This window comes from Macrobrachium rosenbergii, chromosome 3 (genome assembly GCF_040412425.1).
Source record: "Macrobrachium rosenbergii isolate ZJJX-2024 chromosome 3, ASM4041242v1, whole genome shotgun sequence".
Classification (NCBI taxonomy): domain Eukaryota; kingdom Metazoa; phylum Arthropoda; class Malacostraca; order Decapoda; family Palaemonidae; genus Macrobrachium; species Macrobrachium rosenbergii.
Genome location: NC_089743.1, coordinates 54,475,501 through 54,497,185, shown reverse-complemented (window position 1 = coordinate 54,497,185; position 21,685 = coordinate 54,475,501). Strand labels below are relative to the sequence as shown.

General features: G+C 34.8%; 2 protein-coding genes and 1 pseudogene across 2 annotated transcripts; all 3 read right to left on the bottom strand.

The window, feature by feature from the left end:
- Positions 1-6,676: 6,676 nt before the first annotated feature.
- Positions 6,677-7,412, bottom strand: LOC136851332 (pro-resilin-like). The gene is made up of 2 exons (XM_067125370.1): positions 7,263-7,412; positions 6,677-7,023 (listed from the first exon to the last, which is right to left on the bottom strand). Exons 1-2 carry the CDS (start codon positions 7,410-7,412, stop codon positions 6,760-6,762), a joined length of 414 nt encoding a protein of 137 aa, XP_066981471.1. The 3' UTR covers positions 6,677-6,759.
- Positions 7,413-13,519: 6,107 nt separating this feature from the next.
- On the bottom strand, positions 13,520-15,016 carry LOC136855721 (pro-resilin-like; annotated as a pseudogene).
- A 3,362-nt stretch (positions 15,017-18,378) lies between these two features.
- On the bottom strand, positions 18,379-19,895 carry LOC136855718 (pro-resilin-like). Its single transcript, XM_067133048.1, has 3 exons — positions 19,836-19,895; positions 18,969-19,067; positions 18,379-18,718 (listed from the first exon to the last, which is right to left on the bottom strand). Exons 1-3 carry the CDS (start codon positions 19,881-19,883, stop codon positions 18,455-18,457), a joined length of 411 nt encoding a protein of 136 aa, XP_066989149.1. The 5' UTR covers positions 19,884-19,895; the 3' UTR covers positions 18,379-18,454.
- Between the last annotated feature and the right edge of the window lie 1,790 nt (positions 19,896-21,685).

Here is a 21,685-nt window from a genome sequence, read left to right as displayed (position 1 = left end):
CAAAAAAAAAAAAATTACTAAGGTGTATTTTTATCACAAAATATGTTGCGTGGTTCAGCAATCATTTTGTTTACGGCGTTATAAAAACAGTGAAAAAAAATCTGGGAAGGAAACTTGGAGACTACCTAAAATTTCATGAAACAGCCAAAAATAAATCAGGAAAAACACGAGGAATAACAAAAATTTGGCGGGAAAGTGCCTGTGTTTACCTCTGGCCAACAAATTGCAGCCAAATGTCACATTTCAAAAAGATTCCAGTCAAATTTTGGAATGAAGGTTTGTTCACTTTTTTTTTTTTTTTTATTCATGAACTGAATGAATGGGTATTAGAACCACTCAGGGTCTTTAGTTTCTTTATCAAATGCTCAATATTGGGTGTCTTATTCTGGACAGTTGCCAAGTACGCCATTTTCGACACGTTTCCGCAGACGTTGCAACGGAAAGTAAATATAGTCATATCATCGTTCAAAAGATCCTCATTGGATTATTTTTCCTTTATATATGAGACACTCTCAAGGAACGTTAGTTATAGAAATTTGAACACTAAATAAATTAAATTATGCTCTGCTTTTCAATGAATTAATAACGAAGTTTTAGATATTCGAATTTATTGGTTTTATTTACAAATGTAAAAAACACCTTAGTTTCCTTGGAAGCGCTTTCGTGTTCCATTCACAAATATTTAAGCCCTCAAAACAACTGCCAAGACTTATTTTGGAACATCTTACGTTATTATAGAAAGCATATATTATTTTATAGTAGCTGGATACCTGCTTAGTGATACCGAAAAATATTAATCACATACCCTCTAGAAGTCAAATCCTTATTAGTTCACAGTTGTCAGTTCACCTATATTTGCTTTGGAAACATAAAACAAGGAGCTCTTGATTGCCCGATGATATTGGTATTACTTCTCACAGTCGAAATGGGCCACCCAAAAACATAATTCCAGTCCCGGTGCTAAAAATAGAATATACTGATCTACAATGAGCACTCTGCCGTGAGCGTTGCAGTATGTTACAATTTCGTAGATTTAGTAGAGTAATACCAATTACTATAGTATTGTAAGGTCCATCTGATTAATGCCTTTTCTTAGATATCTGAATTCTATTTGGAAGTGAAAGAGCTAGCAACATAATGGATATTCTTTCAAGACCTTGGACAACTACGACTTTGATTAGCATGCACAGGAATTTTCCCATTATCATAATAATTTTGTGGTAAATTAATCCTTAATTGTCTGCTGAATCATGAATAGGAAGTGATACTCTTCTGGGACGAATAGGGAAAAAATTATTTTCTTCTGTTAAATATCTTACCTTGGTTATTTTTATTTCAGATGAAAAACTTAAAAAAAAAAACTATCTGCAAGAAAGGCACTGAGAATGAAAAAATGAACGTGAAGCATTAAAAATTCACTGGGGATAAATGGCATAGGATGTTATTTTACAATTTCATCATGCCAATGTGTCACTACATGACAGTTTTTCTTTTAAGTAAATTTATATGCAGTGAATCTCTGGTGGCATGATTATCTAATGACGCATGAGCTATTGAAACAGATTATTCGAAAATTTAGAAATTCCCTCTTAAGATCACAGGGTAAGAAAAAAAAAATTAGACATTCCATTATGAAGCCTATCTTTTGGGTTACCCGCCTGAGGCATCTGCTACCATAATATCTTATACTTTAATAATCTTTCGTCGGTTGATTTACGTATTTAAGCTTCTGTCGAAGAAATTTAATTTGAATGGCCTTCAATAAAGAGATAGAGAAAAAAGGAATTTGGGGGTAAAAACGTATATCTAATAAAAAAAAAAAACTAAGGAAAAAAGTATATGGAAATAAGGTAAAAACTTAAATTTTTCATGGGGAAGAAAGTCACTGAATAACCCGTTAGGGAATTCTTTGTATGAGTTGTTTAATAATCTTTTTTGTGGGTTCTATGAATCCACAGATGAAATCCCAGGTTAATATGAAATGCTTAAAGACAGTAAGAGAGAGAGGTTTATAATATGGCTTCTCTAAGTAGGTACTGGGTGGCAATACTGGATAGCAATACATCAAAATATGCCATGGAGCAATTCATATTCACCAGATTTTTTCAGTTTTACAGCATCAAAATTCCTGTTCATTACTGAATTGATTATTTGATAAGAACGATTACAACCTTAATTCTTCGATATCGGAAGCTGTTCAAGGTCTCGGGATTTTAACAGGAATTCCTGCATCTAAAGTATGATACGATTCATATTTATAATTACTCATATTAATGAATTAATTTTTTTTCTTCTTTAAGCTACCATGAACTTTAATTAAATGAAATTTTAATGTTTTCCTTGATCAAGAGAAAACGGAAGGATGAGACCTTCATGTTAATTAATTCAATATTTGTAATTAACAACATTTTTCGACAATGCTGCCAATAATCAAGTCATCCTGGTTTGCAGCATTGTCTAAATTCCTAAGCAGGAACTGTGACTCTATTAGCGAGTGCGTATTAATACAGACTCTCTATCGGTAATGACATTCTGAAATCTTCCGTCGTCGGAACAACATGGCTTCAAAGGTACTGTACGGAGAATTAAATTCTTTGTGATAATTTCCTCCCCATGATATCTGGCAAATTATATTAAACAGAGTAAAGTATTACAGTAGACCTGTCTAAGAGTTTGCATGGGTAATTCAGGAGTACTTTCACGTCGGAATACATACTCATATATCTGTTTTTTTTTTTTTTATTTCTTGAAAATATCAGTGAAGACAGGAAAGCATAAATGCTAGTAATAGATCATTTGCATGAAATTTACTGTTAGTGAAACAAGAACGTTTATTCAATGCTCGATATACAGTATATATATTTCATTACAGATGAATAGTCTTGCAGTATTTGCAGCTATATTTTTACTCAATGGTGCTTCACCAACCGCATTACGTTACACATCTTCCTTCAAAACATTCAATTATGCGCCTGCCTACAGTGCGTATGATTACGCACCGTCTTACAAACAAGTTGAAGTTCCGTCTTACAGCAAATATGAGGAGGTGTCTAAGAGCGAGTACGACGGACCATCATACAAAGATTATGAGGTGCCGTTGTACACGGAAATTGAAGTACCGTCTCACAAAGAATATAATATCCCGACTCATAGCGATTTTGAAGATCCGACTTACAGCAAAGTTGAGGTCCCTACTTACAGCAACATTGAGGTCCTGACTCAGAGCAAAGTTGAGATACCTACCTACAGCAGCGCTGAGGTCCCGAATTACAGCAAAGTTGTGGGCCCAAATTACGGCAACGTTGAGGTCCAGACTTACAGCAAGTATGAAGTACCATCATACAGTGAAAAATACGAAGCACCATCTTACACGGTATCTGAAGTACCCTCGTCTAGTAAACATGATGTACTGTCTAAAAGTGAATATCAAGCACTTGCAACCGGCGGCTTCGGAGCAATGGTAAGAGAAGAATGTTGATGAAATTCTTGTTTTATTTCATCTTTAAATTGTCACAAGATTTAATCTAAGACCCATGAATTAAAAAATTCTTATATTGCTGCTGTATGTCCCATCCATTTTACAGCGCCATATTATTTATTAATTTATATGTATTCATTGCCGTTTCATTATTTATATAGAAGTATTATTTTACTTATATTTTTTATTTACACACACACACATACACACACACACACACACACACACACACACACACACACACATATATATATATATATATATATATATATATATATATATATATATATATATATATATATATAATCCCTTCTTCCACTGTTTCACTCTTCCTCTTATTCCTTCTGCAACAACAAAGGCATCCCCTCAATTTGCCTTCGGTTACGGAGTCAAAGACGACCTCACAGGCAGCGATTTCGGACACGAGGAGACCCGGGATGACTACGACACCAAAGGAAGTTACTACGTTAATCTTCCCGACGGTCGCGTTCAGAAGGTGTCCTATTTCGTGAACGGTGACTCCGGCTTCGTAGCTGAGGTGACCTATGTCGGAGAAGCTCTGTATCCGGATGTGTCAACTAAAACGACATATGTCTAGGAACAATAACAAACTGATTGCTCACGTAGGGTAATAATTCTGTTTAACAATTTCGCCAAACTATTATTAAGTTAACTTATATTAACATCTACTGCATTAAAAAAAATATAGCAAATAAAAAAGTGAATGAGTGAATGTTGTGGAGATTTTTTCTTATATCCTGAAGAGCGTTCGGAGAATTTTATTGATTAATTTGTGTAAACTCTGGGTTTGATGTTATTGCCCCTCCATAATGAACAGTTACAAAATGTAAAGCTAAGGTGTACAGTGACTTACAGGATAAGGGTAAACCTTGGAACACTTCAAACAGTGGAGGAGCTATTGTATGAATGAACCGCTACACTAAATCTAGACAAAAAGGTGCAAATGTTTACATACATCTAACACTGCACCCATGGAAATTAATATTATTTTCACAAAACTATGAATATCCTCAAGTGATCTTAAATGGTGACGTTAATCAATAAATTATCTTTTAATGAATAGACGTTGTGCACTGGTTTACATGTTGTGACACCAATTTTAGTTATCATAAATCAAGCAAATAAACCAGTCACTGATTTACGTTTACAAATGACAAATGAATAGTGTAACACTTAAAGAAATTACTTTACATGAATAGCCAAATGCGGTGTGAATAACACTCAGCATTTTCTGATCCAAGTAATGGACACAGAATATATTATAATTACTCCAGTTATACTCATGACCACTTTTGTTCCTGGAATTTTTTACCGAAAATGATACTGGGCAAATCTGGAAGCAATATGTGATACAATAACGATGAATCAACAAAAAAACGTAATTGGCCTTGGCAACCATGCTAAAACAATAGAATGAAAGCACCATATAAGCGTTTTCAACACTGTACCTTGTGTAAGGTCATACAGGTTCAATAACGTTTAATAATTGTAACAATATTAAATCCATTTTGATAAATGAAAGAATACTTCATTTTATAATTTCACGCTTTCATCGTACAAAGGGAATAATTTTCAAGACGTTTCCACCAAATATTAATTTTAAATATTTTTTCCTTCGTGCTTCAATCTCGAGCTTAATTCGAAATTTCAGTGAACGCTGATACATGAACACACATTCACATAAACATTAAGTTTATTACTTTTTTTTTTCTCTGCTCTTCTTCGACTCTAAGACGCCTGGAAACCTTAATAGTTGACTAACAACCGGATACTAATTCTGTGCTTAGATCATCAAGGATAAACCCTTAATTTTCAGAGAAACACACATGTATATTTCCCTCATGAGACTTTGACAGGACTCTTTTCATGTTAAACCGAGAGCGCTATAGGTAATTATTCCCCACCCCACCCCCAACCCCTCTCTCTCTCTCTCTCTCTCTCTCTCTCTCTCTCTCTCCTACCGTGATTTCAAAGTGCTGATGCCAGACATCCAGTGGAGATATAGGCTGAATCGTGATCACTCAAAAGGATTTGAATTATTGAGCTGTTCTTTATACTCTGCTAAGATAAAGCGAGACTAACAATGAACAGCGTATTGTTTTCATTTATTCAGTGATAGGATACAAAAAAGGTCAAAGATAACTGTCATGATAATAAAATCACATATTGCGCTGAAAAGTGAAAATTTGACAATTACATTGTGAATGCCGAAGGAAGAATGAAACATGAAAATGCAAGAATAATATTGGAGGAGAGAGAGAGAGAGAGAGAGAGAGAGAGAGAGAGAGAGAGAGAGAGAGAGAGAGAGAGAGAGAGTATAAGATCAAACCTTTGCATGTCTTGTCTCTAAGTCGAAATAAAATGAATGGTGATTTTCATTAAAGGTAGAAATGGCGTTTTTTGTACAATTCACGAAGAGATTGAATCACACCACCCAGTAACTTGAGTATTATCAGTTTATTACTTAACCTTTGATACAATGACAAATAATGACTGAAAAAGTTTGAGAAGGAGATGGCAACGAAGAGAAACCAAATTTTTGACCCTGATCTCCCAAAGGGAATTCTTGGACGTTTAAGAAAGTGAAATGAAGCGGGAAGTGGAAATGTAACCAAATGAAAATGAATTTATCGGCAAATAGCAAATGGTAAAATGGAGAGCATTGAGATATCATTTGTTCAGTAAAAATATATTTATTTTTTTATGTAAATCGAACGTAAAACCTCACGGGCATTTAATCAAAAGTATTTATTTCATCACCATTTACCTGATCGTCGTAATAAGTATCAAGTTTATTTTTATATATTCCATAACTATTTTAAAACTCCGAATGTTACAACTGGGAAGCAGCTATAAAATGTGAAATATATATATATATATATATAAATATATATATATATATATATATATATATATATATATATATATATATATATATATATATATATATATATATATATATTACCTTAAATTATGACTATTTCTAACAAGATAATTCTGCATTTGTCTGAAGTATCACCTTTTTAGAATATTCATACAGATAAGAGAGAATTTTTCTGATGTGGGATAAAAATCAACAAAATTTTTATTTCATTATTTTAATTTGTTGATATAGACCATAATAAATAAGAATAATCGATATATTTAAGTACCCCAACCTATCTAAATACATACTGAGATCGTGTTTACTTTACTACATTCAGCAAAGTCACACATCATAAATAATAATGACAGCAATAGGCATCATCTAATCATTTCCTTTAGGCGTACCCAGCCTTGGGGGCAGGTTTGTATCCTCCGGAAGGCTGATACTGAGGGTAATGAGCCTCCCCTTGATAGGAGACTTCGGCCACGTACCCAGAGTCGCCATTGACGTAGTAAGTGACCTTCTGCAGGCGTCCGTCGGGAAGTTGCGCGTAATAAGTTCCCTTGGTGTCGTAGCCGTCTCGAGCCTCCTGATGGCCGAAGTCGTTCTTGGTGTAGTCGTCCTTCACGGCGTAGTTGAAGTTGTACTGAGCAGGACCCTGAGTAAAATGCACAGAAAGGAATGAAAATTATGAAGACAATGTTACTTAGCCCGAAATATATACTATAGAAAATGAACTGGTCAAATGAACATCATTTGCAGTTTAATATTTCACTTGAAAGGAAGAAATGTTAAAAGAGGCTAAATATAAATAAAAAAACGACTATGAAACTATCTTTTTAAATTGAACTTACTTTTTGAAGTGACATAGTTCTCATATTTTTTCTTTTTCCTTACCGTTGGAGCCGGAGCATTATATGAAGGAGAGGGCGCTCCGTATGATGGTGCAGGAGCTCGATAAGGTGGCGGAGAATCAGCAAGGACGGAAGTGACCGCTAAAACAGCCAAAAGGAATGCCTGAAAAAGCGAATGGTTTGTTGTAAGCATTGAGCAGATAACCATAAATAGATAATGAGTGGTAACAAAATAAACAAGTGTAAAAAATGCCCCAAAGGTTCTTCGGAGCAATCGAGCTTTCTGTACAGCGTATAATCAAGGCCCCCGAAAATAGAACTATCTTTCGGTGGTCACGGTAAAATCATTTATGAGCCGCGGCCGTGAAGCTTTCAGCCACTGTCCGGTGGTGGCCTGTCCTATAGCGTTCCCAGACACACGATCATGCTAATTTTAACCTTAAATAAAATAAGAACTACTGAGACTAGAGGGCTGCAATCTGTAATGTTTGATGAGTGGAGGGTGGATGATCAACATTAAAATTTGCGGCCTTTAGCCTCGTTGGTTTTTAAGATCTGAGGGCGGACAGAAAAAGTGCGGATGGACAGACAAAGCCCTCTCAATAGTTTTCTTTTACAGAAAACTGAAAGGATTATCGGGCCATACTTTAATGTTTTGAAAAAAATAGGTAACTAGAATTTTCGAAATTCCTGCAGTAATTATCGTGATATATACACACACACACACACACACACACACACACACACACACATATATATATATATATATATATATATATATATATATATATATATATATATATATATATATATATATATATATATATATATAATATATATATATATATATATAACACACAATATATATATATATATATATATATAATATATATATATATATATATATATATATATATATATATATATATATATATATATATATATATATATATATATATATATATATATATATATATATATATATATATATATATATATATATATATAAATATATATATATATATATATATATATATATATATATATATATATATATATATAAATATATATATAAATATATATATATATATATATATATATATATATATATATATATATATATATATATATATATATATATATATATATATATATATATATATATATATGCCATGTCTGCTAACCGGAGACAACTTTCATAATGTTAGATGCTTCAAGCACCTACAGTATGCCATCCACCTCTGACCTGGAAGTAATATTGAGGCCTTTACTGTTTCCATTTATCTTCCACACCATCAATCCAACTCTTCCTATGTTTTCCTCGCCCTCTTTCTACATCTTAATTCAACAAACCTTAAATTAACTCATTCTTCTCCATTCTTGTTACAAGATGGATTTATTGGATACATCTCAAATCACCCTGGTCCATCCTTTCAACTTTGATAACATTTTTATAATTGCTACTTATAGCCACTTATATCACCCCATCATTTTTTACAATTGCACATTTACTGGCCCCAACTGATTTCGGTGCATCGCCATTACTCTTTCATTCCTATTCAACATTCATACTTCACTTGTACTATAGAAAATTAGTTCAGCAATCCTTTCATACATTCCCACCTTCTAATAAACAGGCTAGGCAAGTCTCTCCCGAAGCCTTGCAAACTTAAGGATATCTTCCTTGATTCTTCTGTTCTTTGACTTTTCTCCTTTTTCATCTTGCCATTCTTCATTGCATAAACTTCCAAATACCGAGACAAAATCAACCTCCTCCATCCTATATTATCCATATTAATATCAATTTTCTCATCACCCTGGTTTCCATTTTCCCTCTGTATCTTAGCTTTACATACAGTTTCATAGCCTACTCTCGCAAACACCTTCAAGCATCAAGTAAGGATCTAGAAAAGAGCAACAGAAATATTAATCCTCTTACCTTGAAAGCCATGTTCACGCAAGTAGCAGACATAAGCAAGTGCCTCAGTTGAAAGATGCAACTAGTATTTATAGGAACATCGTCTTCTGAGCGTTTACTTATTTTGCCCGAAGGAAACCATGACTCCACTGCACTGATTTGAGAAAGCAGACTGACCACAGGTAAAAGGAGCAATTTAGTTGGGTAATTTGTAGCATTCCCCGCTAAATGGTAGGAAAAACTTGACCCTGAATAATCCACAAAAGCCTATTCTTAGATAAAATGATTACTAAGTAGTCTCTTGCATCTCTCCCTCTGAACCTTTCTTATGTTTTTGTATGGTCTCTCAGATATTATTACTCGGATTATTAGATGTTTATATTTGCACTTATCCGGTGTTTAATTGCAAAATAGAAGGACATTATCTTCCCCAGTTAACCTGTGGTATTTTTCTCTTCTGACACAAGGAATCAGACAGCAGTAATAAGTTCATGAAATTAATCGAACACATGGCTTATTCAGAAATCTAAATATTCTAAACAAATTGAAATGCTCCAACTTACAATTTTATGCTGTAGTAATTAACAAAGAATTAGGGTATCTGAACAAACACAATGAAATAATGTTTTTTATTAATAAAACCATGTCACAGACATGTATTCAAGAGTGTTAAATATAAATACCATATTGAGTCTCTTTAAGCTTTACCGAATAATTTACTTGTGTTTTTTTCTTTGTACCGCTTCTACCTGAAACATACGTGCTAGGATTCAATTAAGATATGGAAACCATCATAATTACGAATATCTTTGTCAACATGAGTGCCGATATAAACCAGTAATATTGCATAATCATATTCGTCTGTGCACAGTAATCTCTTTATTATGAGTGTGCTTATACCAGGATGCGTCTATAAACGTTTAATGAAATATACATGTATGTATGTATGTATGTATGTATGTATATATATATATATATATATATATATATATATATATATATATATATATATATATATATATATATATATATATATATATATATATATATATATATATATTTATATATGTATGTATGTATGTATATTTATATATATATATAAATTTTTCAGTAATTTTCTATCTCATTGGCGTCAATTTATGATTGAAATGCTATGGCTTATCTTCCAGCTAGTTCCATTATTTGTTTTTTTTTCTGTAAAGGAAAACTATTGAGATGGCTTTGTCTGTCCGTCCGCACTTTTTCTGTCCCCCCTCAGATCTTAAAAACTACTGAGGCTAGAGGGCTGAAAATTGGTATGTTGATAATCAACTTTCCAATCATCAAATACAGCAAATTGCAGCCCTCTAGCCTTAATAGTTTTTATTTCATTTATGGTTAAATTTAGCCATAATCTTGCGTCTGGCAACGCTATAGGACATGCCACCACCGGGCCGTGGCTGAAAGCTTCATGGACCGCAGCTCATACAGAAAACTCAATTGCGCCGAAGAAACTTCGGCTCATTTTTTACTTGTCTTTATTGTCTTGAACCGAAACAAAGATTGTTCAAGCGTAAACATGTAGAATGAGAAATTTATCAGATACTTACCTCAAGTCTTGTTTGTGGAGCAAAAAATAATCAAAAGTGTCTCACCTGGAAGAAGCGATAAGTATCATTACTAGCTAAAATTCTCTGACGCTATTTTAGTTAGTCTGAATGAAACCCTCATGTCACAACGCTGATTTGGGAAAGTAGAATGACAATTGGCAAAGTGAATATCTTTGCATTTCCTTGCATTTCCCGTTCGGTGAATATGTGAAAGAAGCTCGGTCTTGAATACAGGAAAAAGATCCTTTCTTACAAATGATAATAATTATTACGAACTTGACACCATTTGACACCCAATAAACACCAAGGCAACAGCCTTACCATTTGGGCCTTATTTGGGCCCCTTGCCATATGGCCGGATTGAAATCAATTGTCCTGGCCATTTATCATGTATAGTGATTAATTAGCTGCCAATAAGGTGTATTTTTCTGAGTTTTAAGGAAAAGTCCATTTGACAAGCAGAAAACGCCCAAAGCTATAGCCTCACCAATCAGGCCTTTTTTGGGCCACCTCCCATATGGCTGGATTGCAATCAGTTGTCCAAATGTGGCCATTTTCCATGCATAGTGATCAGTTTGTTTCCAATGGGCTGCATTTTGGTCAGTTTTAAGGAAAAGTCCGTTTGACCCCCAAAAAGCACCGAAGACTATCGCCTTACCATTTAGGCCTTTTTTGGGTCCCCCTCTAATATGGGTGGATTGCAATCAATTGTCCAATTGTGGCCATTTTTCATGCATAGTAATCAGTTGTTTGTCAATAGGCTACATTTTTCTAAGTTTTAAGGAAAGTTAGCTTGGCCACATTCAGGCCTTTTTTTGGGCACCCCCCCCCAATATGGCCGGATTGCAGTCAATTGTCCAAATGTTGCCATTTTCCATGCATAGTGATCAATTTGTTGCCAATAGGCTGCATTTCCCTCAGTTTTAAGGAAATGTCCGTTTGACCCCCAAAAAACACCCTAGGCTATAGCCTAAATATTAGTGCCTTTTTTGCGCCCCCCACCCCCTCCAATATGGCCGCATCGCGGTCAGTTGTCCAAATGTGGCCATTTTCCATACATAGTGATAAATTTTTTGACAATAGGCTACATTTTTCTCAGTTTGACCCCCAAAGAACACCCAAGGCTATAGTCTTACCATTCGGGCGTTTTTTGTCCCCCATGCTATATGGCCGGATTGCAATCAGTTGTCCAAATGTGGCCATTTTTCCTGCATAGCGATCTATTTGTTGCCAATAGGCTGCATTTTTCTCAGTTTTAAGGAAAAGTTCGTTTGACCCCCAAAAAACACTCAAGGCTAAAGCTTTACCATTCGGGCCTTTTTTGGGGTCCCCTGCAATATGGCCGGATTGCAGCCAGTTGTCCAAATGAGGCCATTTTCCATGCACAGTGATCAATTGTTTTCAAATAGGCTCTATTTAACTCATTTTTAATTGTTATTTTCCTACTATATAACTATGAAATCTGGCTGCACTCACAAGTTGTATGTAACTACAATATCTCACATGCAATGAATGCTTAGTTTCGTAGTGATTTATTTTAGATTGGTTTTCTTACTGAATTCCTCCATCCGTATTTCCCTTAATAACCTTGCAATATTCCATGAATGCCTAGCTTTATTTATGGTGTGAAATAGAAGGATCTTCAGTTAAAAGGTGTATGCATTATTCTGATGAAAAACAAAATCGAAAGAAATACCTCGTTTGCTTTTATATATTTTAGTGCATGTTAAGAAAGTTGTTGTAATGTACGTAAAATAATAATTAAAATGCAGAAACAAGAATTGATTTCTACGTCATATTATATTAATTTTATTGCACCTCTTTGTCATACTTCGACATCTGTTAGTCTGTGGTGGTTAGTTAGCAACTACGGAAAAAAACATCATTTTCTTAAAACTAATAAATTTCTAGTACTTTGTGTAGGAGAGAGCCTCGGCATTTTCGTATGATTTCTACTTGACTATATCTAGCATTTTAATTTAAAAAGGGGAACATAAGTAAATAGAAAAATGTAATTCATCTTCTGCAGATGACTGAATAATGTGATTTTTAAATGTGTAAAACAACAATGAAACTCATACTGTCCTCAGTGCTCGAGGAAATGAATTGTAGCTGAGACGCAGTGAGTATCACACTCAACAGACTATAATCTAAATACTGAAGTACTAGATGAGTTTCAGTTTTTTCCTTTTTTGTTAGGGCTTTATGTTATGCAAAGACTCACAGTTTACGGAAGGATTTTATGAGTAATAAAAAATCGATTTCAACAGGTAACAGTAATTCCAGCGTTTGAAATTAAGAGACTCTATTCTCCTTGGTCATAATTGTTTGACTAACATACTCAGAAAAATATAAGATACTAGAGGAAAAACAAATGGAATACCCATCATTGTTAAGGAAATGACTTTTTACGACTTGAGGTTCCGGAACTTGCCCAGAGCGTTATTACAGAGATTCACCTTTGGCAACGGCCTCAAAGAAAAATAAAAGCAGTTGCGACTGAAGCATCAAAGAAAACCAAGGAGAAATATTCCCTCTATAATAAGATGGTCAACTGAACTGCTTGAAACTATTGTGCTCTGTGTTTATCTAGATGTTTTAGGCATTTTTTAATTCATTTACAGTGATGATATTTAAACAATAAAATTTTAATTATTATAATAGCAAACCTATAAAAAATAAATATCTGTTGACTGTAAGCACCATCTTATTTCATATAAAATGAGATAAAATTTGATTCATCTAATACTTTTATGATATCCACTACAAACTTTCGGAAAAAAAATTAGTAAATCGTCAATAATATTTTTATTGGACTTCATGCAGGTGAAAATAAATAAGAATATTTATACATTCGAGGTGAAGGTACCTAGTTACACGCATATCCGGGAACCTATTTATCTTTTAACATTTACCAAAATCAAACCATATCAGCAAATAAAAGGACAACTAGACATATCAGACCAATCATTTCCCTTAGGCATACCCAGGCTTAGGGGCAGGCTTGTATCCTCCGGAGGGCTGATACTGAGGGTACTGAGCCTCTCCTTGGTAGGAGACTTCGGCCACGTACCCAGAGTCGCCGTTGACGTAGTAAGTGACCTTTTGCAGGCGTCCGTCGGGAAGGTGTGCATAATAAGTTCCCTTGGTGTCGTATCCATCTCGAGCCTCCTGGTGTCCGAAGTCGTTTCCAGAGTGGTCGTCCTTCACGGCGTAGTTGAAGTTGTACTTGGCAGGACCCTGAAAAAAAAAAATTATATGTGAAATACAAACTTGATGAAGTCATTATTTCTTAGGCCTAAATAAATATTGCCAAATGAATTGTTCGAATAAAGTTTACTTTCCGGTTATCCATTTCATTTGACAGGAAGGAACCTTACAGGATTCTGCAGAAGTCAAGATTGATTTCAAGAATATCTTTTTAACGGGTATAAATTTTCTGAAGTTACATTACTTTCCACTCTTTTTCTATTATCTTACTGTTGGAGCTGGTGCTCCATAGGCAGGAGCTGGAGCATTATAAGAAGGAGCGGGTGCGTTGTAGGCAGGAGTTGGAGCATTATAAGACGGAGAAGGCGCTCCATAGGAAGGAACAGGAGGTCGGTAAGACGGTGGAGAATCGGCGAAAACAGAAGTGACTGCAAAAGTAGCCAAAAGAATTGCCTGAAAAGGACAATGTCACATTGTAAGGTTAAGGATATAGATAGGTATCAGCAAATACTGTATATACGAAGTACAAAAACGAACAGAATCTATAACAAGAGACCAGAGAAATTTAAAGGCAGGTGGAGGAAACTTTTCCAAAATGACATTTTACAATATCTCTTTCTCTCTGTCTCTCCAGACACAAACACTACCACACACACACACATATATAATAGTATTAATTATAGCTCAGAATCTATAAGTTTGGTTAATTATCAAAAGATAAAGGAATAAATAGGGAAACTAATAAGTAATACACTGCCTAACTTGTCCTTCAAACGGGATACATTTCAGTATATTTGGCTGCAAATCATGACTTTGAGCGCAAAACTGTGTTAGAAACCTTTCATTTCGGCACTTTTTATATATCAACCAACGCAGTCTGTTTGGTACCCTGTGTCATCCATCGCATTCTTTAAAGATTTTGACTGATTTCTTCACTCTACTCCACTTTAAGATTATGCCTTATATGTCTACGAACATTACATGAAATCATACGATGTTAGTAGTTCATGTTACAGAACAACCTCATGATTCTTTCTGAACAGTCAACAGAGACATCACCTCGCTTACCTTAAGAGTCATGTCTGTGTCAGCGAAGGGGAACAGCAAGTGCCTTGTCTGGAAGACCCAGCTGGTATTTATATGTCTCTCAAAGACTCAGCTGTTTCCCTGACGTTTCTTTTCTTTGCCTGAAGGAAGTCTGGGGATGGGAGACAATTACGCCACTTATCTGGTCTGAGAAAGCAAAATGACCTCCGGTAAAATAAACAGTTATGTTGAGTAATGTAGAGCATTCTTCGTAAAATGAAGATTAAGTAAAAAAGTTGACCTTGTATCTGTCAAAGAAATATGTTCTTAGAGATGATGATTGTTATGTGTTTTCATGGACTTCTTCCTCTCCGTTATTCTTTTACGGTGTTGTTGTACCTCACTGACATTTTTGATAGCTTTCCTTAACTTCAAATGGATGTTGTTTAATTAAATGAAAAAGACACTTTAATTCTTATTTGTAAATTTATTTTTTATTATACTACAAGGTACTCTTATTATAGATCTAATGTTTATGATAAATATGAGATTGCGTTTATTATTATCTAAAATGAGGAGACTATAGAGTAAAAATATCGGTGTCTGGAACATTCATAATTTCTATGGTGAATTGAAAATTAATCCCTTGATGATGATTTCTGCAAAATGGATCATTCTCAGTATCATGGTTAAAGTGAGAATGTAGCGATGTGTATCTTTTTTTTATTATATTTCTCTCGAGCTCTCTCTTTATAGAAGAAAACGCCCTTAAATGGCAGATGAGCCTTTGCCTTTTGATGCCAAACGTGTGATCGGTATTTGAAGTGTTACTAAGCAGTATCCCCTCCAATTGCTACCGAAGGAAGGGCCAATGGCCACCTCTGTTTCCTCGGATTGTTTGACAAATTTAAGGGAAAAATGACCGTCAGTTAGCAGATAATATGCTTCAAAAATAAATAATATTTGAAGAATGACTTAATACGACTACCATTTCTGACGATGGAGTCAAATATTACTCGATATATTTGTAATTAACAAATTGCTTCCTCTTAAAGTAATAATAATACTGGAGATGACTGATTCAACGGTAGTTTTAGAACCTTTGCAATGCTCTTGACGTCGATATAACTATCGGCTGCTAAACAGTCTCATTTCAGTAGTGTTAACATTACTTTGAGCCAGACCCTAACATCCACAAGTATTACCTGATATATCTATCAGTTCATAAATAGCATTACTATTGATTCTCGTCTTATGAGCATGAAATGGCATCATACTGGGGAAGCGAAAAATCAACTTGATTGGCTTGCAGTGTCACATTGCATTTCTTTTAGATCATACCTTCACGGCAATTAGAGAGCTTATGAAACATTCACTTTATTCAAGGGTGCGGTCACGTGGTATTTTCTTTTGCTGAAAAGAAAACCGGTAATAGCCGGTGATTTCAATCGTATATACTGTGTATTAAGTTTTATATGTATTTGCTTTTAATGCTATTCCCGATGGCAATAAGGGGAAAATATAATTAGTGATTCACATGAAACCTTGACTCGAAGTAAATGAAAATGACAATTTCAGTTACTTCAGTACAATGAGAGCTTTCGAAAATAACTATCTACCACCCAAGTCTAAAGCATCTCGGTTTTCTCTGAGCAACTTTGGTAAATTTATTCTAATACTATTTTATTCTGTTTTGCTACGAAGCTATGTATCACTTTATCACCAAGGGTCCCAAAATTGCTTCTGAAGTAATGCATGGTAATTCATGACCCCTGCATATTTGGAACGATTTAAACAGCAAGCATGATATCGAAGCTCAGATATAGTTCTACAGCCATTGAAAGAGATTTGATATGCAGGTGAGGTTAAGTGTATTTATTAAACAAGAACGTTCTGCGGTTGTAGGCTACTCGTATACCTCGGACAAGGCTGAACATCCACCACCAAAAAGTCTTGTCTTCCTAAAAGTTCCAATTTTGGGTAAAATTTTCATAAAGTTCTACATATAAAGTTCTGTGTATTAAGAAAGAAAAACAACCAAATCATGAATAGTCTCCTTCAACATCAGTTTCATAGGTACAAAGTTTTACTGGCGATCAAAAGCAAATGGTAAAGCAATTAACTGGTTGAACAGGCTAGGACCCAAATACCACGGCGGAATAAATTTGACGCTTCATGAACATATTTGCGAATCCTGACTTCTTGAAACGTTCTTAACGACTATTTAAACCGAAATCGGAAATGCCTGTGTATGCCTTGAAATATGCAGTTCATCTTGCAATACTGAGAACCCTGCATTTTCGGAAAAATAAAAGTTCCTTAAAGAAAACGACAGGTTGTCCAGCGAGCCTCTTTGAAAAGAATCCATCTTGACCCTAAGTCAGATGAGATACTCTCTGAAATTGTACAGTTTTGACCACCCAAAGTTTTAGCTTTTATAAAGATACCGCTGATTGTAGACAGTTTTCTTTTCCTTTTCTGGACTATAGTGGTTTATTCCCTAAACTGAGGATTATCGTGGTAAGAAAAAAAGTGTTTCAGTTTCGTTTCCTGTCATTTTAATTGTACGCTCCATACAGATTCAATAAGAGTTTAATATCATATTAGGTAATATCTACCAAATATAACATTCAGGTGATGGTATCTTCTTTATACCACAGAAATGTGTTTAGCAATGAGGTGTAAATCATAGACACATACGTTATACAATTTCATTGTGGATATTATTCTACCTTTTACAGAGTGTTTTTCGGTCGATATGACAATTTTCTTTTAATTTTTACTGGTTTCTTAGTTTGAGTAAATAAAACGTCTGTAAATACATTATGAATAGCTATCACGCCGCATTTCTTGGGGACAAAAGTAGGCAAAAAGGGCATGTGGTAAACTGAAATTTCATATTTTTTTTTATCTGGTACTTTAATGTGAAATCATATTTTAATATCAAAATGGTATCTAGATCTTAAATACAGATATGTTTTCGAACTAATTTGTGTTATAAGTAATTATTTGCAAGGTCTGTTTGACTTTTTAGTTTTGGTGAATGTTTTTCAATAAGTTAAGTAAGTGTTGCGCTTCGATGTTGTAATGATGCTTCATGCAGTATTATGTTGGTTATTAGATTCATGTGATGATTTCTTTGGCCTTGCATATTACCTATCATAAGGTTGAATTAATTCAAAAAAATGAATGTGTTAACATGGTTATAATATTTGATACATACTTATACATTGTATATTTTTGCGCTCAAGACGGTGTTTGATCATCTATGTCATTTCTACTTGGCCATGCAAATGTTTAAGGTAATAAAACAATTTTTAAATCTAATGAATATTCTTTCTTTATTTGTTTTTATGCATCTACATATAAATAAGAATAATACGTGCATTTAAAGCTAACATACTTATTTACAGACGTATCAGCAAGCCCTTTGTATTTATCAACACTCGTTAACAATAAAGACAACAAGAAGCACCTAACCAATCATATCCCTTAGGCATACCCAGGCTTAGGGGCAGGTTTGTATCCTCCGGAGGGCTGATACTGAGGGTACTGAGCCTCTCCTTGGTAGGAGACTTCGGCCACGTACCCAGAGTCGCCGTTGACGTAGTAAGTGACCTTCTGCAGACGGCCGTCGGGAAGCTGCACGTAATAAGTTCCCTTGGTGTCGTAGCCGTCTCGAGCCTCCTGGTGTCCAAAGTCGTTTCCTGAGTAGTCGTCCTTCACGGCGTAGTTGAAGTTGTATTTGGCAGGACCCTGAAAGAATATATATATATATATATGAAGATACAAACTTATATATGTGAAGTCATTATTGCTTAGGCCTAAATAAATATTGCCAAATGAATGGCTCGAATGAAGTTTGCTTTGTGGTTATCCATTTCATTTGATAGGAAGGAACCTTACGAAATTCTGCAGAAGTCAAGATTGATTTCAAGAATATGTTTTTAGCACGTGTAAATTTTCTGAAGTTACATTACTTTCCACTCTTTTTTTATTATCTTACTGTTGGAGCTGGTGCTCCATAGGAAGGAACAGGAGGTCGGTAAGACGGTGGAGAATCGGCGAAAACAGAAGTGACTGCCAAAACAGCCAAAAGAATTGCCTGAAAAAGAAAATGTGACATTGTAAGGTTAAGGATATAGGTAGATATCAGCAAATATATACGAAGTACAAAAACGAACAGAATCTATAGCAAGAGACCAGAGAAATTTAAAGGCAGGTGGTGGAAACTTTTCCAAATGACATTTTACAATATCTCTTTCTTTCTGTCTCTCTAGACACAAACAATCTACCATACACACACACATATACAATAGTATTAATTATAGCTCAGAATCTATAAGTTTGGTTAAATATCAAAACATAAAGGAATAAATAGCGAAACTAAGAGATAACAAACTGCATATCTTGTCATGTTTGTGTAACTGTCATTTGCACCACCAGGTCCTTTCCCTTACTGTTGTAAAGAAAACGACTCACCGTAACTACTGAACCAAGCATTAATTCCCGAGTAAACAAAAGCTTCATAAGGCCACAGTTGTTTTACCAAACTACATCAATTCACTCATGTCAGAAACCTTTCGTTTCGGCACTTTTTATACATAAACCAACGCAGCCTGTCTGGTACCCTGTGCCATCCATCACAAGTCTTTGTACTATATAACTTGTGTGCCTTTTTCATCTCATTCTCTCCTTATAACAGTATATATATCTTTTAAAGACTGACTGATTTCTTAACTACTCCACTCTAAGACTGTCTTTTCTGTCTACAAAGATTAAATGAATCATACGATGTTTGCAGTACACGTTACAGAACAACCTTAGATTCCTTTTCCAGCGGAATAGTCGACAGAGAAATCGCCTCGCTTACCGTAAGAGTCATGTTCGTGTCAGCGAAAGGGAACAGCAAGTGCCTCATCTGGAAGGCCCAGTAGGTATTTATATATCTCTCAAAGACTCAACTGACGTTTGTTTTCTTTGCCTGAAGGAAGGTGGGGGAGGGGGGACAATTACGTCACTTATCTGGTCTGAGAAAGCAAAATGACCTCCGGCAATATAAGCAGTCATGTTGAGTAATGTGGAGCATTCCTCGTAAAATGAAGATTAAGTAATAAAGTTGACCTTGCGTCTGTCTTCTTAGAGATGATGATTGTTATGTATTTCATGGACTTCTCCCTCTCCGTTCTTCTTTTACGGTGTCGTTGTATCTCACTGACATTTTTGATAGCTTTCCTTAACTTCAAATGGATGATGTTCAACCATATGAAAAAATGACACCGATACTTTTTTGTACAGTACATTTACTTTAACTTATAACTATAAGATACTCTTATTAGCTATCTCATGTTTATGAATAATATGAGATTACGTTTCATATTACCTAAAATGACGAGACTATAGAGTAAAAATATCGGCACATTCATAATTTCTATACTGAATTATAAATGAGTCCCTTGATGTTTTCTGCAAAATGGACAATTCTCAATCTAGCGGTTAAAGTGAGAATGTAGCGATGTGTCTGTTTTCTTATTTTTTAAAACTTTATTTCTCTCGAGCCATCTCCTGAGAGCAGAAACGGCTTAATGTTGAACAAAAAACTCTTTTTACTACTTTTGCGGCGGTAGTAAGCAGCATTGCCTCCACAACTCTGCCCTAAGGAGCGCCAATAGCTCGCAATTCTAAAGTGCCGTATCCCAAGGCAGAGGAGTGCCAAGTGGATGACTGTGGAAATCCTTGGGGAAGGAAACGCCCTTAATGGCAGATAAGCCTTTGGGTTTTGATGCCAAGGATGTGGTGGTCTTTGAAGTGTCACTAAACAGTATCTCCTCCAGTTGCTACCGCAAGAAGGGCCACTGGCCACCTTTGTTTCCTCGGATTGTGCGATAAACTTAAGGAAAAAATGACCGTCAGTTAGCAGGTGGTATGCTTCAAATCAAAAATAAATAATGTTAGAAGAATGACTTAAGACAATTATCATTTCTGAGGGTGAGTCAAATATTGCTTGGTATATTTATAGTAATAATAATAGTAATAATAAACGTGGATAAGACTGATTCAACGGTAGTTTTAAAACCCTTGCAGTACTCTTGACGTCGATATAACTATCGGTTGTTTAACAGTCTCATGTCAGTAGTGTTAACATTATTTTGAGCCAGACCCTAACATCCGCAAGTATTGCCTAACGTGTCCATTAATTCATAATTCATAATGAGTATGAAATAGCATTAAACTGAGCCCTCGAAAAATCTATATGATTGGCTTGTAATGTCACATAGTATTTCTTTGAGTGCATGCCTTCACGTTAATTACAGAGCCTATGAAGTATTCACTTTATTCAAAGATGCGGTCATGTTGTATTTTGTTCTGCTGAAAAGAGAACCGGTAATAGACAATGATTTTAATAATATATATATTAAGTATTATATGTATTTGCTTTTGTCATTCATTTCAATTTTGTAGATGAAAATCTACAAAACCTGCTAAATAATTTACATGTGGTGTTAGAACTGTGAATAGAAATTAAACACTCTCTTCACAGAAAATATAAAAAGTAAAAATTATAGATAATTGACGTTAAATTATTCCGACCTACTGTAGATTAGGCACAAACTCGAGGAATACATTAACAAAAAAAACAAGCTATTCCCGATGGCAATAAAGCAAAAATATAATTAGCGATTCACATGAAAACTTGATTCAGAGCAAATGAAAATGACAATT